Here is a 23822-nt window from a genome sequence, read left to right as displayed (position 1 = left end):
GCCCCTTAGACGTGGGTTCACCCCGATCCTTTAGAGTGCTCCTCCTTTCCCCTCCTCAGCCAGGAGATGCAGGATTTCCAGCTGAGGACCAGAGCTGCTTCAGGGGGCGTTTCAGCCGGAGCTGTGCGTCACGTCAGTTATCCCGCAAGGGTTCTCATGCAATTCCCAATCCAGGGAAGCCTGAGGGAGCTTCTTCAGCCAGGTCCCATCTCATTTCTCAGCGTTGATAGAGGGAGAGTGAATAATTTATCTCCCATCCCCCAGCTCCCACCTTCTTCAGGTTTCACCTCAGCTCTGCTTCACCCCTACCCTGAAGAGACGCTCCATCGCCAGCTCCCGCATTGGCGAGTTTCTGACGTGGGTCGAGCCGCCCAACATTTCCCAGAGACACGGCCGGTCCTGGCGGCGCTTCACCGTGTGCCAGGACAGCGACAAATGGAGCAAGAGGAATAACAGCACCACCGACCACAGCTCCAGGCAGGTTCCACAGAAAGTCTTGTTTTCGCTTCCTCTTCTGCAGCGTAACTTCAGCATCCGCGCCGGGTTTATGGCTCGTTATACCCCGGCTGAGTTTGGCGCCACGCTGTGCCAAGCGCTGTGGGAACACGCAGCGGGATGCAACCCCTGGAGAACACACGGTCGGCCCCACGACGCGTCCCTGTATGAGAGAAGTTATTTGATGTCTTTTTCTGTTTTGAGATACACGCAAAAGTGATGGGTGGCGACGTTAGCAGTGAAACCGATTTTATCTTATTGATTTTTTTCTTTCTTTCCTGTTACTGCATTTCTTCCCATTGCCTAACGCCTTCTGTGACGAGGACTTCTCACACACCCTTTCGCTCGGGGGTCGTCACAGCTTCCGACGGCCCCCGGAGCTGTTTCCTGAGGGCAGGGAAAGGCGGCGCTGGGGCGCTCCGGGAGGCAGGCCCGCACCCCCAGCTTGGAACAGGCGCCGGATCTGCACAGAAAGGAAACATCCAGCCTGTTCAGGGAGGAAGACTGCGGCGGGACACGCTTTCTGACGTTAGATACGTCCGAACGACGACACGGGCACGTCATGGTTTTGTGTACGGTGATGAAGAACCGCAGCTACACGTCTACGTAAGGAGTCGCGTGTATTTTATCGCGTTCCTCCCGTTCCTTTTGCTTTTTTAAACGACAACACGACATCACCTGTCACGACCTGCCAGCGCCGGCGACTCGCCCCGCCCCGCCGACCTCTCGCGAGATCTGCGCGCGGCACGCACCTGCGCAATGCGTCACCAGGGGCGGGGCGTCTATAAAAGCCGCGCGCGCAAGGGTTTTCGTCCCTTCCGGCCCGGCGCGGGGACAATATGGTGGGTGCTGGTGGCGCTGCCACCCGGGCCCGGCGGCGCCATCGCTCGGGTATCGGCGCCATCCCGCCCCTGGGCGCTGCCCGGCCCCGCTCGCCCTGCGCGGGGGCCCTGCGGGAGCCGACGCGGGGCTCATTTCGGGTCCCTCTGCCGGCGGGAGGGGCTTTGACTTGGGGGCGGCGGCCGGGCCTGCTGGCGGGGGGAGGTCTGGGCGGCGGGCGGCTGTGGGGCTGCCGGGAGGGCGCTGTCCCTTTTTAGGGGCGGGGAGAGAGTTCTCCTCGGGGCGGTGGTGCCGGCTTGGCCGGGTCGTTTGAGGGCCGGAGCGGGGCTTCCCGGGCGGCCGCGGCGGGGGGCGGCCAGGCCCGTAACGCAGTTCGGCGCCTTCCACGCGTGGGATCAAACGTCGTGTTCGGTCGCATCGCTGGTGCGCGAAGGTTTAGCTATTGGCTGTTCGGTCTATGGTTAGCTGTATAATATTCTCCTTAAATTTGGATGGGTAATTCTTGGCTGGGCTTGAGGGTTGTCCAGGTGGAACCCAGCCGCGCTTGGCCCTCAGGTCGCAGAGGAAGACTTGCGGGGCTGGCAGTTGAGGAGAACCTAGGAAAAAAACCCGCACTTCCACCCAAAGTGACAGACTCAAAGGTGGATGTTGAAATACTGGTTTACTGCAGCTTATCAAACTGAAGTTCTTATTATAATGCGTATTTTCATAGTGTTACTAATTCGTTGAAACATAAAAGTTACCTGTGCTGCTCTGTTTTTGGGGCTTCTGGGGTGCATTGAAATTCTCGTGGCTTGCTGTGGCTGAGCTACAGCCAGTGTGCTTTCCCAACTGGAGTGGGGCTTGGTCAGGTCTTAAAATAAGCTTGAAAGGGAGAGGATGTTGAGGAAATCTGGGAAGGACACAGCTGGGGCATGAGGATCATGTTCATGTAACACCATAATGGAATGCAGAAGCCAGAGAGCTGATACTGAGGAGAATTTCTAGCATGGGAAAAGTCTTTTATGTGCTTAATACTCGTGTTTTGAGGCAAGAAGAGGATCAGCCTTGGCCCTTGAGTGGGCCTAAGTGAACCTCTCTAGCAAGCACTAAATGTTTGTTTTCTCTCTCTAGTCTCACCGCAAGTTCTCGGCTCCGAGGCATGGGTCTCTGGGCTTCCTGCCCCGCAAGCGCAGCAGCAGGCACAGGGGCAAGGTGAAGAGCTTTCCCAAAGATGACCCCAGCAAGCCTGTCCATCTCACTGCCTTTTTGGGGTACAAAGCTGGCATGACCCACATCGTTCGTGAAGTCGACAGACCTGGATCCAGTGTGTATTAATGTTCCTCCTAATAGATGGGATTGTTTCTTTTCTTGGTGAAAGAGGGCCTGTTTATTAGCAGCTCTGGATTTTAGTCCTAGCTTGACTGCAACCTGTTCAGAGTCCTTGAGCGGGTGGGGTATAAAGCACCCAAACCCCTCCCACTTCAATGTGGGTGATGTCCCAGCAGCAAGACTTCATGTCTAGCACGGTCAGTCCTGTTTCGGAGATGCGCCGTGACCTGATGGTTTAGCTGTACTGGGACAGGCTACTTGGCATGACCTCTTCTTGGTGGGTGGACCTAAGCAGGTTGCCTGTGGCATTTTTTTGCTGATTGTCCAGTCCCAAATGCGGTTCTGTTACTCGCTACCATCTGTGTTGCCTGTCAGGCTTTGCTGTGCTTCCTACTGAGCAAGCCTCAGATTTTTGCAAGGCATTGGTCACTTCGCTGTCCATTTTCTTTGCCTTTGTGCAATGAACTTGAGTCGTTTAACCTTTCACGTGAAGAGTTTGTGAGTGAGAAAGAGCAGATGGTGTTTAGTAGCCGATGCTGGTGTTCATAGTTGTGCTGTGTTTCTGTCTTCATCCAGAGGTGAACAAGAAGGAGGTGGTGGAGGCGGTCACCATCATAGAGACTCCTCCCATGGTCATTGTGGGCATCGTGGGGTACGTGCAGACTCCTCGCGGTCTCCGTAGCTTCAAGACCATCTTTGCTGAGCACATCAGCGATGAGTGCAAGCGTCGCTTCTACAAGAACTGGTGAGAGAGCAGGGCTTTTTGCTTGTTGCCTTAATCTCATGCCGTGGTTAGATTTTTGTGCTGGGTCACAGGGTATGCTAGTACAGCTTTTTGAAGAGGCTTTTCGGCAATTGGGGTTTGGCCTCGATGAACTGGCCTAATAATGGGGTAGGCTGTGGGAGTGGCTCGGGGAGGGTGACAGCGTGATGTTAGTTAGAGCCCTTCTTGGCGTGGGGGTGGCGGCGCTGGGGTTTGCCTGAGATCTGAACAGGCTACACGTGATGATAACTTCGACGGGCGGACATAAGGAAATCGCCTCTGGCGCTTGTTGTTGAGTGTCGAGTCCTGACTGTAGCCCTGTTTTCTCAGGAGAGGGGAAGGCAGGTGTCACTTCTGACGGCTCTTCCCGGCGCTGCTGTTGTGATTCAAAGTGTGCACGTTCACCCCAGTGCGACTCCAGCCTGTCTGGAGCTCCCAGCCTGCTTATGAGCTTTGCGGGCTGAAAAGATGTCAGAGTAGAGCAATAACGATCTCAAGGGTGTTACAGTAACGACCTTACTGTCGGGCATAGTTTGGGCTTACAAGAGGGGGGAATTGGGGTATTCTGAAGCAGATAGCAGTCACCTGACCATTGCTTTAAAGATCTATTTTTTTTTCTGTTACTGTTTGACATCTCTCTACAGTCTTTTGACTTCTGTACTGTGAATGTTAATGTGCTTTGGAATTCATGGCAGCTCCGCTCAGCTCTGGCAACTTTGCCACTGTCTGATGAGCTCCAGGCTCCGCTTGCCAGTGGAAAAGAGTCCTTAGAAGCTGGCAATGAGCCGAAACGAGCTGAGGTGGCAGCTCCTTCCGCTCGTCCCCGCTTCCCTGGGGGATTGATGAAGGGCTTAGCCAAACCTTGTCTCTGCTCTGCTCCTGAAGGCACAAGTCCAAGAAGAAGGCCTTCACCAAATACTGCAAGAAATGGCAAGATGAGGAGGGCAAAAAGCAGTTGGAGAAAGATTTCAATAGCATGAAGAAATACTGCCAGGTTATTAGAGTCATGGCTCACACTCAGGTAAGTGTCTGCAGGACTCGGATGTACGCTGGAAACAGCTACGAGAGCAAGCCTAAAACTTGATCCATCTCTGTAGGGAGGCTTTTGCCCTCCCCTGCAGCCTGGTGCTGACTGTTAAAGCACAGCACAGGTGCTGGCCCTCTGCGTTCTATACAAAGCGTATGCTCACAGGACGCTTGAGGAACCTTGAGGGCAGCTGCTGAAGCAGTGTCCAGAAGAGACTGAACTGTAGTAGGAACTTCTTGGACTCAGTCCTTTGCTGATACCGTGTAGACCCGAGCTCTCTTAATTCCAGCACCAAATAAAAATAGGCTGAATGCTTTGGGGGGTGTGAGGTCAGCATCATGTCAGGCTGCGTTCTGTAGGGACTGCAAACAGCAGAGGCCTTCGGTGGCTTCTGTTACTCAGCTGGAGGAGGTGCACTGCTGAGTGGTGTGGTGCTGTCTCATTAGCCTGCTCTGCCAGACTTTCTTGGGAGATGGCAATTAAATCCGTGAACTGGCTGTAAGTGCAATAAGATGCCTAGTTACAGCGTTGCTAATTTTTCTAGAATTAATTTTCCTTACTAGACAGCAAAGGTAGTATTGCAGCTGCTGTTGATACTCCTGTCGGTCCCTCTGTGCTAGATAGAGTAGAAGTAACTGCACACGTGACCCTACCCAAAGTGTCTTTCAGCGTGGCAGGCTTTATCAAAGAATAATGGGATGGTTTGGGTTGGGAGGGACCTTAAAGGTCACCCAGTCCCAACTTCCCCTGCTGTGGGCAGGGACACCTTCCCCTAGACCAGGTTGGCGTTGGACACTTCCATGTAGGGGGCAGCCACAGCTTCTCTGGGCAGCCTGTGCCAGTGTCTCACCACCCTCACTGTAAGAAGTTTCTTATGTCCAACCTACATCTACCCTTTCAGTTTGAAGCCATGGCCCCTCGTTATCTCCTGTCCTTCCTGGCTGGAGTTTGGCTGGTGTCCATGGGGTTAGAGAATGTGTGTTTCTGCGTGTGGCGTGTAACTTCCAGGTACTGTGACTGGTCACTTAAGCCACAATGCAGCCTTTCCCCCTTATGTGGGGCCTTTTACCTCAGTATGCTGAAGTTGTATATTTTGGAAAAGGATATGTTTAGTTAGAAAAACAGATTAGGCCAGGATTAGGACACTGGGCTACTTGATAGAAGGTCTGTCTTGAAAGATCAGGAGCTAAATTTCATCCTTCCTGTTTTCTAGATGCGTTTGCTTCCGCTGAGACAGAAGAAGTCTCACCTGATGGAGATCCAGGTGAATGGCGGCACTGTTGCTGAGAAAGTGGATTGGGCTCGGGAGAAGCTGGAACAGCAGGTGCCTGTGTCGACTGTCTTTGGCCAGGATGAGATGATAGATGTCATTGGAGTCACCAAGGGCAAGGGATACAAAGGTAAATGCGTGGGAGTTCTCCTCTTTGTGATCAGACACAGTTTTTAATGAAATCCCAGCCTTGAGTTTTCACAAGGGTGTCGGCGAAGAGCTGAGGAGGTAAATCCGTACTGCTGTCACGGTTCAATGATGAGACCATGGAATGAGCGCTGGGCACAGCGCCTGACATCCATGAGGAGTCGTTCCATGCTGCCTTCCTTCTGAGAACACCACCCAGGGACAGCTGGAGAGGGGCTGTGGGTGGTTCAGGGGCAGGGTGCTGCACCAGGAGATGTGGTTCGTTCCTGGGGCACTGGGTCTGGGCTTCCCTTTTGTTGCTTGGGGACAGCAGCCTGAAAGGTGACTTAAAACTCTAGTGGAAGGGTTTGGTGACATCTCAGCTTGGCAATAGTTGGCAACGCTGCTATGGTTTCTTTCAGGTGTCACCAGCCGCTGGCACACCAAAAAGCTGCCCCGCAAGACTCACAGGGGTCTGCGCAAAGTGGCCTGCATTGGCGCGTGGCACCCTGCTCGCGTGGCTTTCTCGGTGGCCCGGGCTGGTCAGAAGGGCTATCACCACCGGACTGAAATCAATAAGAAGGTTTGTGTCTCCGAACTGCTGGGGAAAAAACGAGAGCCGGCTATGGTCGCTTGCTGCCTGGCAGTGAATAGGGTGGAGGGTTTTGCTTTGGACGTTTCACTCTGTTTGAATGTTGTCTTGGGGGCAGTAACCATAGTCTGTTGTGGTGGATAGCCACAAAATTCTGGCCACGTGTTTTCAAGTGCAACAGACCTTTTTTTCCCAACCCTATGTAGGATTCTTTGCATTTTGGCCCTTTCTCCTGCCTTTTTTGCTAAGTAGAAATTCTTCATGTTTTTAGATCTACAAGATTGGCCAGGGTTACCAAATCAAGGATGGAAAGCTGATCAAAAACAATGCGTCCACTGATTATGACTTGTCTGACAAGAGCATTAACCCTCTGGTGAGTAGTTCCAGCTCTGTGGAGAGAGTCTGCTTGTGAGCTGCAATCACAAGAGGCAAACGGGCCTGGTGTAAAGCTGCAAAATGATTGAATGAAGAGCTCTTGAGAGAAACCTGGGCTGCTGTGGGGGGTGGTGTTGCTTCGTCTTTCTCAGTATTGACTTGTGCAACTTGCTAATTGCGTTTGGTATGTGGCAGTAGTATGGAGACATGTTACAGACCTAGGAATGGTACTTGTAGATACGGAATAACCTAGCAGGGAGAGCAGCTTTTGCTGTTTCATCGACCTCCTCTTGCTGCTGCTGTTCTTAGCCAAAGCCTTACAGCAGCAAGTAAATTGCTGTGTCAGGAAAGCTGACCAGTGAAAGGTAATGCTGGAAATGGGATTTCGGTGAACGCGGGAATGGCTGAGACCCAGAAGTGGTGTGAGAACGTTGACCTGCAGGCGGATGTCATCCCTGGTCCTGCACTGACTGTTCTCTCCTTGCTCAGGGAGGCTTTGTCCACTACGGTGAGGTCACCAATGACTTCATCATGCTGAAAGGCTGCGTTGTTGGGACCAAGAAGAGGGTCCTAACCCTGCGCAAGGTGAGTAGTGCAACCTGCTGTCAAATGGGCTGGAACAGCTGAAGGGAGCTGCGGTGCCTCTGGCAGAGGAGTTTCTTGATGCTGTGGGGACTCGTGTAGCCAGCTAGAAAGAAAAGCCCCACGCACACAAACCCACCTCGTACCGGTGACCCCAGGAGTAGCACGAGGGGCTTTCCCCAGTTAATTCAGCCCAGGGCTGTTTTGTAGTGAAGGGCACGCTTTTGGCTTGAGGATTCTCCTGGACTGTAAGGGCACCAGCAGGCAGACTTGGGCTCGCCTGCTGGTGTGAGCTGGCCAGCCTTGAGCCTCGAAGGCCAAAGGTGCAGGCTTGGCTCGTTGGCAAGCGCTCTTTGCACACAGTAGCAGCTCAAGTGTGAGGTCAGAGTGACTTAGGAGGTGTTATCACCTCCACGGCTAACAAGTAGCCAGCACACGGGCAGGCTGAAAGGGTGCTGCTGCGCGCTCACCTGGCATCTCTCTTGTAGTCCCTGCTTGTGCAGACCAAGCGCCGGGCCCTGGAGAAGATTGACTTGAAGTTCATTGACACAACCTCCAAATTTGGTCATGGCCGCTTCCAGACAGCTGAGGAGAAGAAAGCTTTCATGGTAAGGACACTTTCTGAAGGTGGCAGCTTTGCGTTGCATCTCTCTATTGTTTTGCAGTTAATGGCAGTTGGTAGCTTGACCTTAGGGCTACCACAGGGCCGAAATTTCTGTCAAAGCGTGTAGGTTCAGTCAAGAGCGTTCATCCTGCCGCCTTGGTGATAACCACCAAGGCAGGGGCTGGGGTCTCGCTTCCCTTGTGACAGTGCTTCGTGCCTCAGGGGCCTTGCCATGTTTGGGCAGAACTTGTTTGGTGATGAGGTGCAGGAGAAGCACAGGGAGAAGCACAGAGCAGTATCTGACACCAGTGGGGAGTGGCTTTGTGCTGCATTTCTTCTGAGAGCAGCGCCGGACGGTGGCGCTCTCGCAGCCTGCTGTGGGTGGCATTCTCGGTATGTCACTTGCTGGGCAAAGCAAGTGGGGAGTCCTGGACGAGGCCCTTGCCGGGTCAGAGCGTGGTTCTGCTGCTCAGGGGCTTCCCCACCAGGTGGCACCAGCGTTTCTTCTCCGTTGCGTGTGAAGTCATCACTTCGGCACGGCGTGGCTGTGCCAAGTTCAGTTTTCCACCACAACCTGTAGCTGTGGGGAAGAGGCTTGGGATTTCCAGCAGGCTGCAACGTTTGAGGGCTCTTTTTTTTTTTTTCTTTTTGGCCTTAATCTCTTTACAGCAAGAGGAGAAGTTACAGCATTGTAACCGGGATGCAATGTGGTAAACTGCTGTTTATGTAGTTTTGTTTTGTTTTTTGTTTTTCAGGGACCACTCAAGAAAGATCGTATTGCAAAAGAGGAGACGGCTTAATGTGTGGAACAGTCTTGTGGCCTGTGTGCTCTCAGACCAAAAAAATAAATATTTTAAAGAAATTAACTTTGCCTCTTGGTTTATACGTAGCTATGTCAAGTCTGGTACTCTTGCTGCAGGCCCTACGTGTGGGACTGGCCAAACCGAAGAAGCAAGTAAAGCTCAAGTTCATCAGCATCCAGCTCATAGCAGGGTTCCTGTAATGAGAAAGAAGCTGGCGTTGCTGTTTTTGGAGAGCAGAGATTTTGAGGCAGAGCATGGCTCCTCTGGTTGGTTGTGTGAGATAGTAGAGTGGCAGGAGCCCTAAACGTGTTTGCAGTTACTGAGCTGTTATTCCACAGATTAATTCTCTGCCGGGTGGCTGGAGAGCTCCTTTGAATCAAACAGGTTTTGAAACTAAGGAAACTAGTTCAGACAGCTGAAATGCCACTAAATTTTAGGTGGGTGGCTGATGCTGGCTGTTGCCATGGAAACCTTGCCGTTTCCATGTGGCAGAGGGGATGTAACCTGTGTGGTGTTTGCAAACACAGTTTGTTGCGGTCCTTGAGAGCAGCAGAAGGCAGCAGGTGACGTGACACATTGCTACCTTGCAGCAGCTCTGTATTCCTGAATCCATCCAGCTCTGCCTGGTGACAGGGAAGGGGCCTGCCTGGGAGAGGAGGAGTGGGGGGGACTCTTGGGTTCCACCCTCTGAGGAGGGGGCAGAGCTGTGAGTGCTGCTGGTGTTCCCTTACTGCATGGCTCAAAATAATCGCTTGGCTCCCGGGGACACAGTTTGGCCGGTGTTCCCAGCTCAGCCCGATGGCGAGGGCAGGGAACAACCTCCCTGTGTGCCCAGTGTGGAGCACCGGTGCTGGGAGCTGAGGCGTTATACCAAGAAAGGCAGCGGTGGCCCGGAGCGCTTGTCTGCCTCCAGCCGCGATAGTGAGATCACTCGTGCTTCGGGCCATAGCCTGGCTGGAGGCTGGTGTAAATTTAGATAACTGCGCTGGCGTAGCCTTCGCTGACCATAATTGGAGACGTGGCGGTGATGGAAGCAGGAACTCTCCAGATCGACACACCGAAGTGCAGCGCTGCTCGGAGACTGACCTGATTCGATGCGATCTGCCCTCGCCAAAATGGCAAAAACTGGGTGTAGAGAGTGTTTCCTGTGGTGATGTGTAAGAACCTTGTAAGAGTTAAAAGGTGGCAAGGAGGAGGAAAAACATTTACCTTGTTTCCCTAGAAACCAGACTTGATGACTGCACAAGCTGGCTGGCTCCCTGTCAGCCTCATTTAACACATGAACCTGCTGGCTGATTTCAGCCAAGTGTAACACGAGAGGTCTCGCCCACTAATTTTTATTTTTGCTGTCCCCACAAGTCTCAGATCAGCAGGTAGGTAGAGAAGAACCTTAAATTAGTATTCCCTTGATGCAGGAAAGTGGGATTTCCAACCTCTGTCTTGAGGCTGCAGTTCTATGAGCAGCTCTGAAGAGCGAGGTTTTTCCTGCCCTGTTAGTAAGCCTTAGGTGGTCTTTTCACTTGGCGGCGAGCTGGCCGTTTTAAAGCACGATGTGCTAGCTGGCTAGCGAGCGTGTGGCTCTAAGCCAGTCCTGCCTGCCACTGCCGCTTTGATCAAACCAGCCAGATGCGTTCAAGGGAACTGGGATTATCAGGATAACCTGGGATGGGTTGGGGATGAGCATCCATGACAAGCTATGCACTGCCTTGATGAAAATCTGTAAAAGCGCATCATTTGAGCAAATCGCATCTTGTGGCGGGAGCCCCATTGGAGGCTGGGGAGCTGATGAATGCATTTCGGAGTGGCAATGGTAGCAGAGGGATTTTTTTTTAGTCAAATTAGCACCTAAGTAGAAGGAAGCGGTCCTGAAGAAACGCTGTCCTCGTTGAAGATGCTTGGTGCATGCCTAGCAGGAGGAGTTGCTTTCGGCTTGGGACCCAGTGGCAGACTTGGGTTTGTTTATTCTTGAAGCAATGGTTGCTGCCTGATGAAACACCGGACACGGGGGAAAAACCCCACAAAAGTGGGTTTTCATTCTTTTCCGTCCTGGGGACATGAAGACACCCAAGGTCAGGAGGTGGCGCTCCTCACTCTGTAGATGGTGTGTGGGACACTTGTCCCCAAGAGCTTGCTGGTGGCGCTGGCCTGGAGAAAAACCCTGCTTAGCTGAGGCCAGGTCACCCAGGCTATGCGCTCCCTCTCGGCACCTCCGAGGGCTTCCTGAAGCCCTGCAATGCCGCCTGGGCACTTTGCTGGGGATCCAGGGAACCTGGGATCCAGGTTTGGGAATTCCGCCCTCATCCCCCCAGCTTCCCTGCTCCTGCAGACCATCTGTCCCCTGTTTTGGGGACAGTCCCCAGTGCAGTAGGCAGCAACTAGTGCTGGTCATGCATCAGTCCAGCACCTCCTGAGAGCCCAGAAACTGGTTTTAGGGTGGCTTATGCTTCTCTTAAAAAAAGGTGGCTTAACATTGAGATTTTTCTTTTTGGCATAGTTGTCTCACCCTCCACAGCTCTCCAAGTGCCGTAGTGATGCTGCTTGAGTGCATCTTCCCTGCTCCAAAATGGCCAACGACATCCCTGTCTGCTCAGAAAAGATCCCGCGCCCCAGTGGTGCTCGGACCAACCCGAGAGCCGCAGGAGGACAGGCACAGCCCTGACCCCACCAAAATAGCGCAGGGCAGCGTGGGAACGCTCCCCGTCCCAGCTGGTGCCGGGAGGGCCACGGCTGGGAAGCGGGGCTGGATTTCACCCCCGGCAGCCGGTGCTCCACAGCTGCCAGCGGCACAGGGGCTGGGACCCAGCGCTCCTGGGGGTGGGGGGATGCTTTTCCAGCCTTCCCGGGGCGCATCTGGCTCCTGCGCTGCCTTTTTCCATCACCAGAGATGAAACGAGCTGCAGCTGCAACGCTGGAGCGGAGACGTTAGAAGCGTGTGAGGGCGCCCCGGGGGTCAGGGGGGGGGAAAAAAGCGGGTTCAAGTTGGAGGTCTTGGCTCCCGCAATCAGCTTCACAAGTGGCCCAGCTGACACCCCTGCCTCCCGCCCCGGCCCCTGCCTTTGATCCCAGTGACAGGCAGGGAGCTTCAAGTACGCTTGACTGGGGAGAGGGGCTGACGAAGGTGCCCCGGGGGAGCCGCGGCCGGGTTCACGTGCTGCGCGGCGGCTTTTCTGCCGGAGCAGCTCCGCTGGGCTTTTCCGGGCGCGGCGTGTGTTTGATTTGCGGCCTCCCCGGCCCGAGGACTGCTTTCGTACCTGACAACTCTCTGGCTCCTCATCAACCCTTAGAAGTGCCTGGGGGACCCGGCAGGGATGGATGCGGCAGGAAGATGGGTCCCCACAGAGGTCAGGCCCTCCCTGCATGGGGTGAAGGGGGGGTGGGCAGCCCTGCTCCAGGACTGCAGCCCCCTGGGCACCCTGAGCTCCCCTTGACAAGGCAAAGCTAAAGCTGCCCCATCCCCATGGCCACCATGGCCTCCCTGCCGTTGGGTGGCAGCGGCCCTGGCGCAGTGCTGCTCCCCAGCCAGGCACGGGGCTTGTGGGAGCCCACGTGAGTTTTGAGAAGTCTTTTCATCCTCCCCCAGCGCGGCGCTGGGGAATCATGTGTTTCTGCGGCGGCCACCGAGCACAATGGGGAAGACTAAATTTATCTCCTACTGCCTCCCAACTTCCCCAAAATGCGGCATGGGGCTGCCCTCCCTCCCAGGAGGAGACAGCTGCTGTGCTGGGATCCCCGGGGCCCCCAGGTGCCCCTGGAAAGGCAGTGCTGGATCTCGGTCCCTCACCAGCCCCAAAGCATCGCAATGCTGGGCAGCCCACACGGCACTGAATTCAAACTCAAGGAATGAAGCGGGAAAAGGCAAACACCTGGATCCAGGGTGGTGCCCTATGGGACACAGGGACACCTCTCAGAGGCTGTCACCGGGCTCAGGCATTGCTTCACATCCAGCCGCTGCGTCGGGTCTTCTTAAATATATATTTTTTAACTTCTTTATTGACACCAGCGGCAGTAGAGACTGAATGAAGCCCACAAGGGCCATTCCCACTCTGCGTGGCTGTGTGTATGGCTGGTGGGAAAGGCTCCCCAGCGCTCATCCTCCCACAGAGGCAAATCCCTCCCCAGCTTTATGGCCGGAGCCGTCTGCCACGTGCTCTGCTCCTATGCACCACTGTTCAAGCGCTGGATGGAAACCAAAGTTCATTTTTCCCCTTGGGAATCAGCCAGCAACCAGGGCCCCGGTGGGCCAGGTCAGCGAGGAGCTGTTGGTGGCGGGAGGTATTTATAATCTTTGTTTGGTTCCAGCAAGGCTGGACGCCCACTCCCGCTTCCCTCCATACAATAAGATCAAACAGCTCCGGGACATTTCCTTGCTCCTCGCAGATGAAATCCCTACATCTGCCACCCCGCTCCGCCCTGCCTGGGGCTGCAGCCTCTTCCTTCGCTTGAAGACTTGGAGGGTTGCTGCTGCTTTTCCTTCTGCCCTGAAATGGGGCATTTCTTCATTTTCCCCACCCCCTTCCATTTGCAAAGCTCATGGATGAGGCGTGCAGGGGGATTGAGACTGTGGCACCTTCCCTGCGTTGGCTTCATCCCCTCTCCCACTTCCAAGGGACCTCGATGAAGACCCATGCCACATCTGACAGCTCCTGTGCAGGGCGTGCAGGCTGTGCTCACAGATGTCACGGCAGCCGGGGGTGAGAAAGCAGGAGTACGCCTGCTGCTGGTGAGGGGATAATAAGAAGGTGCCTGGCAGCAGTTTATTTCTCTGTCCCATACCTCTCTCCTCTTCCTTGGTGCCTGGCCCTGGTGACGAGCAGGGATGATGGGAGGGTGAGGTCCTAGGAGTGCGGCATGGCTGTGCTGGGTGGATTGTCTGTGTCACCGGTGATGCACAGGGGGTGACACCCTCGCCATGGGCACCTGCTGCTGCTGACCCCATCCCAGCCGTGGGCCCTTCCCGTGCTGCCGCGTTGGAGGTCTGCACAGACCCTTTCCCCAAAGGCCATTTTGCTCCAGGGATCCTTCCTGAGGGGTTCACCCGTGGGAGACCGCTGCCACCACTGCCAGGGCTGCAGGAGGGACAGCATGCAGCAGCCCTGTGGAGGTGACACCGAGCACCAGCAAAGGCTGGCTGTCCCCCAGGCTCTGCTTGGAGTGGAGCGGGAGCATTCCCCCAGCACCCAGCCACCGTGAGCAGGAGGGGCTTCCGTGGGGGACAGGAGCAGACCCCAGGGATACCAGCTGGTTGGCAGGAGCTGCGGCTGGCCACATCCTAAGCCGAGCTGTGCTGTGCTGTCCTGTCCATCTCCCAAGCACAGTCCCATTCTGCCAGCAAGCACCTTCCCCAGGTGTCCCTAGTGCTGGGGGGCTGCTGGTGTGGTGGGGGACCAGCTGCAGGCAGGAGCTGCAGCTGCTTTTCATGTTCCCCTCCCGGCCTGGCTCAGGCTCGCTCTTTCAGCAGGTCCCCTGTGATCTAGGGCATAATTATGGGTGTCAGGTTTGGGGCAGCCAAGAGAGGATTTTGGAAGGGGGAAGGTAGCAGAGAGCATCAGGAGGATGGTGAGGGGCTGGGGAAAGACAGAGCACGGTGGGTGCTACCGGGGTTTTGGCTCTATTTCACCTGGGTCATGCCCTGCTCCATGTCGAGGCACTGCAGCAGCCCTTTGCCTCATGCAGTCGGGTGCTGTCTCCCTGTTTCAGGGTCTGCAGCTTCCCCCTTGCAACCACAGGGTCTGCAGATTCCCCCTTGCAACCATAAGCAGCACCTGCAGACACCAAGACGCTCCAGCTCCATTCATTGTGGCTCCTTGCGTGCAACCTGGCCCCCTCCTTTTCTGTGCACGCACAGCTCCCACCCGGCACCGGCCAGGGCTGGGGAGGGAGCATGAGGATACAAAAGCTGCAGCCCCAAGGCTGTTCCTTTCTCTTGGCCACAAGTCTTTCCTCACTCCATCGCATGCTGCTTTGCTTCTTGCACCCCAGAGTGGGCCAGGCCTTAACAGCATCTCCTCCTGGGGCACGTTGCCGCGTCAGGCTGTGCTTGGAGGACCAAAACGCACACATTGTCCCCACTCCAAGCCTTTGGCACCACTTCTTCAACCTGAGCCTTCCTCCCAAAGGGAAACCATAGGTAAGCCCCCCCCCGTGACTCCTTCCTCCTCCTCCTTGCCCCGTGGTGCTGAGCCAGGTCTCCCTGGAGCGAGAGCATGGGATGGGTGCCAGGGGTTCAGCCGCCGGAGGAAACGGGAGAGACAGCGGTGAGGCAGGGACCCAGGTGCGAACCCGCGCAGGTAGCAGGGCTGTGACTCAACCATCCGAGAGAAAGCGCCGTGGTGCACCAGCCGCCGGCACGGCCGTGGCCAGGAGGGCTTCGGCAGGGAAACCAGACAAGCCACCGCCGCTCACCAGTGTTTTGGCTCCAGCAGCCCCGGGGCTGCTGGGGTGCAGGAGTGCTGGGCTTCCAATTTCAGCTCATTTCATTTCCATGGGGCAAAGCGCCTCTTTCTCTTGGAGACCCAAGAGACGCGTGTACCCCAAAGCTTTTCCTCCCCTCCAGACAGCCGAATGTCAGCGTCCGATGGGGCTCAACCATGGAGACCCTTTCTCCTTGTAGGCAGTCTTCCCTCTTCCTTCCCTTTCTCTCCAAAGAGTTAAACCTCTCTCCTCAGTTCAGCACTTTTCCCCTCCCTCCTGCCCCCGGGATAATGTTTAACCAAGCCCATTGCTAATTAAATATCGATGACCTCAGGCAGGTTTTGTTATCGTCTGGAAACACCTGATGCATGTGTCACCAGCAAGAGTTTTTCTCGTCTCAAGTACACCGGCAACCCTTGAACTCCCGTTGGCTTTTCCCTTCCCACCCCGCCGCCGACCGCCCCTGCCCGCGGGCACCGGGGCCGACACGGTTGAGGCTTCGCTGGCTGCCGAGCGGCTTGTGTGGGCTTGTCGTCGCCGCTCCTAATTGCAGGGGACAAACGCAGTGGGAAGGAAGGGTGTATTCCTCCTCTCCTTTCCCAAAGCGTGGCCATTGCTGCCCACCATCCACTGCCCAGCAGGCTCAGCTTGAACTCGGTAGACCGTCTTCTTCTGGGCGGACCTGTGCTTTCCCACCTCATATGAGCATGGGGACAGCCCAGCTAGGAGCTTGGCTCTCCAAAATACCTCCTGGCCTTTCCCAGGGGAGCAACGAAGCCCCACAAGGAGAAGGACACCCCGTCCCCTTTTGCCCTGTCCCCCAGGGCAGACCTGGGGCAACACCACCAGGCTGAGCAGGCTGGAGCTGAAACCCTTAAAGGCTGCGATGGAGAACGGGATAGAGAAAAAGGGGGCGAAAAAGAAAGACAGTAAGAAAGGGGAGGCTGGGAAGGGATTTGAGATCTTCTGGGAGGGGGTTATGAGTCCATCTTAGGCAAGATGGACTTTTATAGGGGCAGAGCCATATCCTAGATGGGTTTGGGACATCTGACCCCCCGAGCTGGATGCGTGGAAGTGGAGGGCACTTCTCGGGAATTGCATGGCAGCTGGGGTTTCCTGCCAACTCCGCCAGCCTTGCGAACAGCCTCTGAGTCTTGCTGCTAAAGGAGGTCTCTTCGCCCTGTAAAAATTCTCGGGGTTAGTTTTCTTTGCGGCGAAGAGCAGAGGCTTCGCTGACATCATTTTCACACTCCACGGTATAAATAGCCAACCTGAAAAACAAAGGAAAACTCCCCACGAAGACCATGTAAGGCAGAACTACAGTTGCACAATTTATTTATTCGCTCACCATAGCTATTTCCTGCCTCTGTTGGTCAGAGACCTCCTGTGTTGGCCAACAGTCAGCTTTTCCTCCCTCGCCGGGAATTTACGGATCAGCAGCAACGCTGATAATGGGGGGGATTACAACCCCCTGGCCCTGGCATGACAGACTCACACCTACAGTTGGCCCCGGTCCCACCAGTTGCTCCAAGGGCCTGTGCATATGGGCATTTACAGGGTAGGGCAGTGGTCATGTCCCCTTGGAGCAGCAAGGCCAGGGCTAAGGCCGGAGGGATCAGTAAGGCTGGAGACAGTGTCCTGCTCCAGTTTTGCTCTGCAAGGCTGGAGTTTGCTGGGTGTTGCAGTAGGCAGGACTTCTTTGAGTTCCTCCATCTCCAGGACACCTCTTGCGTTCCACCACAACCAAGACACTGACAGCCCCAGTGGGAAGCAGATGCCCAGTTAAAGTGGGGCATGGCAGTGTGGTTTCCAGGCCACAAAAGCCAGGGGCGATGGCACTCGGGTGGGTTTTGTCACCCAGAGTCAGCTTTTGCTGCCCCCCAAGCTGCAGGCCCCTGCCGTGCGAGGCGAAGGGAGCACTCAGTTGGGGGTGAGTGAGCACCTGCAAGGGGGAGGGCGGCGCAGACGCCCGCGCGTGCACGGACCCGGCTTGTTCAACAAGCTGCGGCGAGGCTGCAGATGCGTCTCCAGCTGCGCTCCCGCTGTGCAGCTCCTTCCCAGCGCTTGTCGCCGCCTCCAGACCTGCCAGCAGATCGGTCTGTGCATGTGCTTCCCAGCTCGCTTCAGGCACCATCAGCTGGGCTCACTCGGGCCCCTTCTTCCCTTGCCTCGGCCGTGCTGGTGGGCTTTGCACGAAGCGAAGCGAGCGATGCTTCCCGCCATGGCTCCACCAGCACACTGGGAGGGCAGCAGCTCCTCGGCATGGAGCGGTGGCCAGCAGCCAGGGATGGGATCTCCTTCAGAAGATCCAGGCAAGGATTTGGGGCCATGGGTGAGGATTCCATGAATTTCATATCTCCATCTGGGATGCTGAGCAATCCCGGCTCTCCCAGCTCTCCCTCGGGCATGCCCTGGGTGGAGGGATTGACACGCAGGTCCAGGGTTACTGCTGCATGGGAGCACGTCTGCCTGCTGTCGGTCCTGCCTGCAAGCCAGAGCTGCCTTCAGCTCTGCTCACAGATGAAGCCCAATCACAATGGCGCTTGGCTGCTTCCCGAAAAACGCTCTGTCCCCTGGGAAATAGCTCTGGGTTGGCAAGGGAGAGCATGGCATGGCCGCTGCTGCTCTGCCGACTGCTGGTGGGGACAGGAGCTGTCGTGGGGATGGTGTCAGAACATCTTTGCTCAGCCACCATGGCCAAGGTGTGGGGATGGAAGGACTTGCTGGAGGGCAGGAGGTCACCCAGGATTTCTCCTTTCTGGCTGCTGATTCCCCTGCTTGAAATCCCCCCCGTCCACCAGTAGCACCAGGGGACAGGGAAGAGGGGGTGCCAAAGGTTGGCGTGAGCCGGCTGTGGGCCCCGTTCAGTCTGGCTCCGGGGAGGGTCCCATCCAGTGAACTGTCTCCTTGGTCATTGTTATCAGGGTAATTCTCCAGCAGCTCGAATCCTGTTTTTGTGCTGGTGTTGCCTGGCTCTACGGGAGTGAGGGGGCAGAGAGAAACACAGGAAACAGCAGCAACGGAAGCAGAATCATCTCCTGGAGGGAGCGAAGAGCCACTGACGCCACCGAGGGGAACAAAGACAAAGATTCAGAAGGGCTTATACATGCGCTTGCGCTGGAGACGGCCCAGACAAGTCGTCTCAGTCCCAGCTTACAGCACACCTCCCGCCCCTCTGGCATGCTGCACCTCCACCTCCCCATGCCCAAGCACTCTGTGCTGAGCTCTGGGGTGCAAGGACACCTCGGAGGGGGGCAGGGGAGGCTGAGTTGGGAGAGGAGGCAGCTGTAAGCCAACACAGACTTTTTTGGCATGGAGAAGTTCTGGGGAGGGTGACCCAGGGGGATGTCCTCTATCCTGGCCGCAGCTGCTGCGAGAGCTTCAGCTGGCATGGTGGAGAGAGGGAGTCTGTGGGAACAGAGCAGAGCATGGTGGTGGCGTGGGCGCCAGCCTTGCCACTGTATCAAAGCTCTCCTCATCCCCCCCGCCACCCCAAAATGCCGGGGGGGGAGGGGGGGGGGTGTCCCCATGCCCCGCACACACAACGGGCCCTCTGTCCCACGGGGACAAAAGGAAACTTTGAGTAAAAAGGCCAGAGGGCCTGGTCGCTGGTCTCACCCGGGGCCGGGAGGAGCGTGCAAGCCTCTGCCTTGCAAAGTCACGAGCCGTCCCTGTCCACGTCCCCATCCACAGCACTCTTTTGTGGCCCAAGGAAGCTCCCATGCACTGCTTCTCCTGAAGACGTGGGTCAGCAGTGCTGCATCCCAAGTACCAAGGGCTCTTCCACATGGCTCTGGGGCAGGAAACCCACTTGCCCAGCACGGGGCAAAGCCCTTGGTTCTCCCAGCTCCTGGTCCTGTGCGATGCAGGTGTCCCAGTCAGGCTCACTGAGCCCTGGCCTCGTGCATAGCAGTGGAGAGTGATGACAGTGGATGTAACCTTCTCCTCGACACACTTGTGCAAAGGAAATTGCCCCTATCTGGTCCCCATATCCCTAATTTCAAGAAAAGAACATGCACCACAACTGCCTGCAGTGAAGACCCTCCTTTTCTGTGTTACAAGGGGCAGCACTCACAGCTCAGACCCTTCTGTGGCTGAGGAGCAACAGCCTGTCCCAGCCCCACCAGGTGTAGACCCCCTCGGTCCACAACCCTGTCCCCATGGCACATGCACTGCCTGCTCTAGAGCCAGGGGGGAGGATCGCCCATCAGTGACACCATGAGGCTCAGTGATGCTGCTGGGCACTGCTGACGCCTGGGAGAGCACTGGGGACCATGGAGTCGTGTGGGGTGGCATTGCTGCGGGGAGGAAGCTCAGAGCACCCCTACCCTCCTGCCTGCAGCAAGGGCAGCACAGCCAGGATGCTGATGCTGCTGCCAGGAGTGCTGCTATTCCCAGGGTCTGCCTTCGTGAGCAGTGTTTGTGGCTGGAACATGAGCGCCAAAATGTCATCGGTCCCTTATCTGCAACATATCCGGGTCCTTTTGGTACCCACTCAACCTCCAAAAATAGCCCCAGCAGAGGGAAAGAATACATCCCTAAAATAGCACCGCTGCTTGGGCTCGCCAGCTCTGGAGCTGACACCTGGTCAAGTGCCCATCGTGGCTTTGCGGGGAGATTTCAGGTCTATTCTCCTGCACTGTCCCAGCCTAAAATAGCAGCCGCGACCTCCCTGCGCTGAGGCACGCAGGAGCTTTGCAACCTTCGCCCAAAGCAGCACCATGCCACCCCAGGGCACCACCAGTGACTGCCCAGCGGGAGTCCCAGGCAGGACCCCTGTGCCTATGCTGCCCGCACAGGCTGAGCGAGGCAGGGAGGTGTGAAGCTGTGGAGCACAGCAAGGGCCAGGTGAGTCACCCCGAGGGATGCAGCCAGCGATGCAGGAGGAGCGGTCCAGGCAGCTGCCTCTCCAGAAAAGGAGAGATGCGGAGGAGGAGGAAGCTGGGAGGAAGGAAGGCCTTGTTTGTCTGTTCCCAGAGAAGCGCAGGAACTGCTATATGAGGAATTACCTGACCTCACTTACACCTCCGGATGCTCTTCACCGGCTTCATCCCCCTTTCCCCGTTCGAGCCTCCCCCCAGCTCCTGCGACCATGCCCTTCGCCATGCTGCTGCTGCTGCCTCTCCTCAGAGCTATCCCAGCACCAGCAGCTGGTTTCCGCCAGGCTGTGAGCCTTCTTCCGCCTCCTTACGCTCCAAATTTATCTGCACCTGTCCTTCCTCCTGGATGGACCGTATTCGCTCCCCGTATGTGGATCCAGGAGCCCGGCTATGGCTGGCAGGGAAAGCTGTGGTGGATGGGCTGGTTAGTGGGCTTCCAGTTATGGGGACGATGTTGCAGGTGCGGGGTGGCTTGTGGGATGTTCTGTGAGATGCAGCTTAGAATTGGAGGCTCAGGAAGAAGGAAATCGGGGCCCTGCGCCTATCACTGACACACGTTGGCCTTTTGCAGCACATTCAGACCCTTCACATCTCGATTTTCTCCCTGTGCAGCCCCTGCCTCACGCAGTGCTGCATAGCCAGACTTGTCAGCCTACGTGAAGGACAAGTGGATAAGAGCATGATGCAGAAGTTTCATGCTCTTTGTAGACTATTGCTTCCTCTCTTGCCCCGCCCTTTAGAAGATCTAGGCAAAGATGTTTATGCAGAATACAAAAGGTTTAGGGACGCGTGTTGGATGGAGTCCTGCATGAGATAAATGCCAAGCTGGAAGCAGGATCCAGCACTGCTGCTCTTCATAGTGAACGGCGTTTCCTGGCAGGGGTGGTGGAGCAGGGTGAGGCTGCCGAGGACAGGAGGGCTGAGAATCAAAGCCAAGATGCTCCTAGGGAGTAGGATACAGCCAGGGGCTGGTGTATCTCAGATCCAGAGATGGAGGCACATTCTGCTGCAGAGCAGACCTGGGGGCTGTCACGCGTTTCCAGGAGCAGGGCTGGGAAGGGAATTGTGGCAGGGCATGCAGAGGAAGGGGAGATCAGCAATGACTTGTGCTGAACGGAGGTGAGAGCAAGGATGGTTTTGGATCAGGGAAGGCTTCTCTTTCAGGGACCGTGCTGGGAAGGGAGTAGATGCTCAGAGTACCTCCATGGACAAAGGTGCCCCCGAAAGCCAGCTGGAGGGATAGAGGGCAATGGAAATATATGTCGGAGGTACCAGGGAGAGCTGAGTAGCGAAACCTCCCCACCCTGTGTAAAGCTTTGTTTTCCTCCAGGAAGGATCTGTTCAACTGGACACTCTCCAGCTATTTGCAACCTCAGAGCACCCCATCAAGCCGTGGTTAAATTAGGGGCTGAGACCCTTCCAGGCTGCACCAGGTGGAGGAAGAGGGTATATGAGTCAAAGCAGCAAACATAGCACCCTCGAGGAGGCTAATTTCAAGATTGGGAAGGATTTTCTGAAATAACAGGTTATTTCCAGACTTAGGAAATGAAACAAGTAGCCTACTGGCCCAGAAGGGACCATGGGGAGGTCTCATATCTCTGAATTCAACAACCCGTTGAGCAAGCTGAGGTCACCGCTCATTGCAGAGGACAGGAACTCAGGGAAAGGAAGAGGGGACCGGATGCTTGGCCAAAATACCTTAAGAAGTGATGTTAAGGATATCCCCTCTCCTCCAGAGCCAAGATGTGATGGTACCTTCTCGGGGCTCCACGGAGGGCAGTGGTGAGGGGGTCGCTTGCAGCAGGTGTTCCCAGGAGGGATTGCCCCGCACCTCTTGCCACCTCCACCATTTCTCCTAGCCTTCCTCCACCTATAGCGCTTGTTACACCCTGCCCCCTATTTTTCATTTTGACATAAGAACTGGCAATTGAAACCTTCGGAGTCCAGGCAAACAGGATACACATGGGTCAGGACTGAGTGGGGAGCAGTGTAGTAGCAGATGGGTGAGATTCCTGACCTGGGAGAGGCCATGGGGACGATGCAATGGGCTTTGGGAGGTTTGGAAGAGCAAACAGGCTGGCATTGCGGCAGCAGCAGAAGCAAGAGGCCAGCCCGAACATCATGCCAGGCCCTTCTCATCTTTGAGGGACCTTACAAGCACATTAGCCTGTCCAATTCCGCTGTCCATCTGAGCAGGAATTTGCCATTGCTCAAGTCAGCTCTGAATCCCAGGGGTGTTTCCTAGGGAGGTGCAGGGATGCCCTGCCAGCGTGGTGATCAGAAGTCCTGAGGGGCTGCGCCCACAATTCTTGACCTGCCTCTGTTTTGTAGACAAGTCACTGCTGAAGGACTTGGATCACCTCATGTAGGGAAGGTGGTACGGTCCCTCAGGGTCCCTCCACTCCTCTGTCAGACAAATGTGACTGAACGTTAAAATCCTCAGTAGAGCCCTGTGAACTGCCAATGGTTATCCACAGAGGGGGGGATGTGGTCATGAGCGGGGATGCAGCAGAACACGAGGAAAGATGCACAGCTTTCCTGGTTCCTGGGAAAGGAAGCCACCATCTGTTACCAGAAACAAGAACACCGATGGAAGAACAATTTAATTAGATAATCTATCTAATTAAGACAGGTGACAGGCTGCAAATATCCCTCCTGGAGAGACCTTTGGAGAGACCTCAAGCAAGGATGCCCCCGACCTTGTCCTTTCAGCCAAGGCCAAGTGCCAGAGTGGGAAGAGTGTCTGTAGGTCCCCAGCATCCTCCTCTCTGCTCCCCAGTGCCTGACCCTGCTGGCCACCCTCTGTCCGTCTGGGGGCAGGTGAGACACAGCCCCCCAGCATGGCCAGCTGGCTGCAGCTCTGCGGGAGCTGGACACTTCTGAGCTCCTGCAGCCCTCGTTCCCTCTAAATGCCCTCTCCTCCGAAGCGCTCCCCTCTCCTGCAATGGGGACTTGGTGTTTGCAGACCAAGTTTTGGATTGCAGCTCTTGGTGGCCAGGTGGGACACATCTGCAGGCCTGGCTGGTCATCAGTACCTGGGGATAGTGAGAACCAGTAGCCAGAACACCTCCTGAAAACAAAGCACCCCTTATCTAGGACCGAGGAATCCCACAGCAACGGGCCAGGCTATGTGCAAACCTGCTTTCCTTTGCAAGTCAACATCTGCTGAAGGCCCAGCTTACTCAGGCTGTGCTTACTCCCGGCAGCTGCGTCATTCTTCCCCTCTCCCCACCCCCTTTTTCCCCTGAAGAAATTTCTAAGAGATTTTTTTTTTAATTGGCATTGTCCGTTTTATCCCTAGTTCCTAGCCAGGCAAAACAAGGCATGCATCTTACTGGAGACAGGATAGAGGACTCTTGGAGTTAATCGTTTTCTCCATTGTCTTTCAAATGTGTGCTGAGATGTCCGTAGCTGGGGGACCCATTGTGCTGCCTTCCTGCTTGTTTTTCCAACAGTCTCCAGTGAATAAAAGCAATGCAGGGCTTGCAATACACTTTCCATGACCTCTAATCTTGCTGTACGATCTATTTCATTTGCCAGGTCGAATACAGTATTCATTAGCAGTGGTTCCACCTCCATCTCACCTATTTCTCCAAAACCCAGCCCCAAGCTTTCCCTGGCTGGTTCCAGCTTCCCTCATCTGCATCACATCCTCCACTGTCCTCGTCCATACCTTCTTCTCCCTCCTCCCTTCTTGCGGCTCTCCCGAGTGGCCTGTCTCCCCCTTTTCCCCTGAGCATTTG

The 23822-nt window shown here is 55.7% G+C and overlaps 1 protein-coding gene and 1 non-coding gene across 3 annotated transcripts; both read left to right on the top strand.

The window, feature by feature from the left end:
* Window positions 1-1305: 1305 nt before the first annotated feature.
* RPL3 (ribosomal protein L3) lies at window positions 1306-8851 on the top strand. 2 transcript variants are annotated; one of them, XM_086479820.1, is made up of 10 exons: window positions 1306-1337; window positions 2449-2641; window positions 3223-3391; window positions 4295-4430; window positions 5650-5836; window positions 6255-6415; window positions 6696-6797; window positions 7289-7384; window positions 7870-7989; window positions 8741-8851. In XM_086479820.1, the coding sequence occupies exons 1-10, from the start codon at window positions 1335-1337 to the stop codon at window positions 8783-8785; spliced, it is 1212 nt and encodes a 403-aa protein (XP_086335946.1). In that variant the 5' UTR covers window positions 1306-1334; the 3' UTR covers window positions 8786-8851. The 2 variants fall into 2 exon arrangements, with proteins under 2 accessions (XP_086335946.1, XP_086335952.1); XM_086479826.1 differs by lacking the exons at window positions 1306-1337; window positions 7289-7384; window positions 7870-7989; window positions 8741-8851 and adding an exon at window positions 1693-1976 and having other exon boundaries at window positions 6255-6727.
* LOC147416339 (small nucleolar RNA U83B) lies at window positions 5956-6046 on the top strand. Its single transcript, XR_015184255.1, has one exon. It is a non-coding gene; the product is annotated as a small nucleolar RNA U83B (small nucleolar RNA).
* Window positions 8852-23822: the final 14971 nt, after the last annotated feature.

The sequence above is a fragment of the Leptosomus discolor genome, chromosome 1 (assembly GCF_034619465.1).
Source record: "Leptosomus discolor isolate bLepDis1 chromosome 1, bLepDis1.hap2, whole genome shotgun sequence".
Lineage (NCBI taxonomy): Eukaryota > Metazoa > Chordata > Aves > Leptosomiformes > Leptosomidae > Leptosomus > Leptosomus discolor.
The sequence above is the reverse complement of the archived record's forward strand: the minus strand, read 5'-3'. Positions and strand labels throughout refer to the sequence as shown.

What these genes read in the sequence shown, in the direction of transcription:
- RPL3 (XM_086479820.1), top strand. An exon ending in GGACTGAAATCAATAAGAAG is followed by an intron (nt 6,416 to 6,695) that starts GTTTGTGTCTCC and finishes TCATGTTTTTAG; the next exon opens with ATCTACAAGATTGGCCAGGG. An exon ending in AGGAGAAGAAAGCTTTCATG is followed by an intron (nt 7,990 to 8,740) that starts GTAAGGACACTT and finishes TTTGTTTTTCAG; the next exon opens with GGACCACTCAAGAAAGATCG.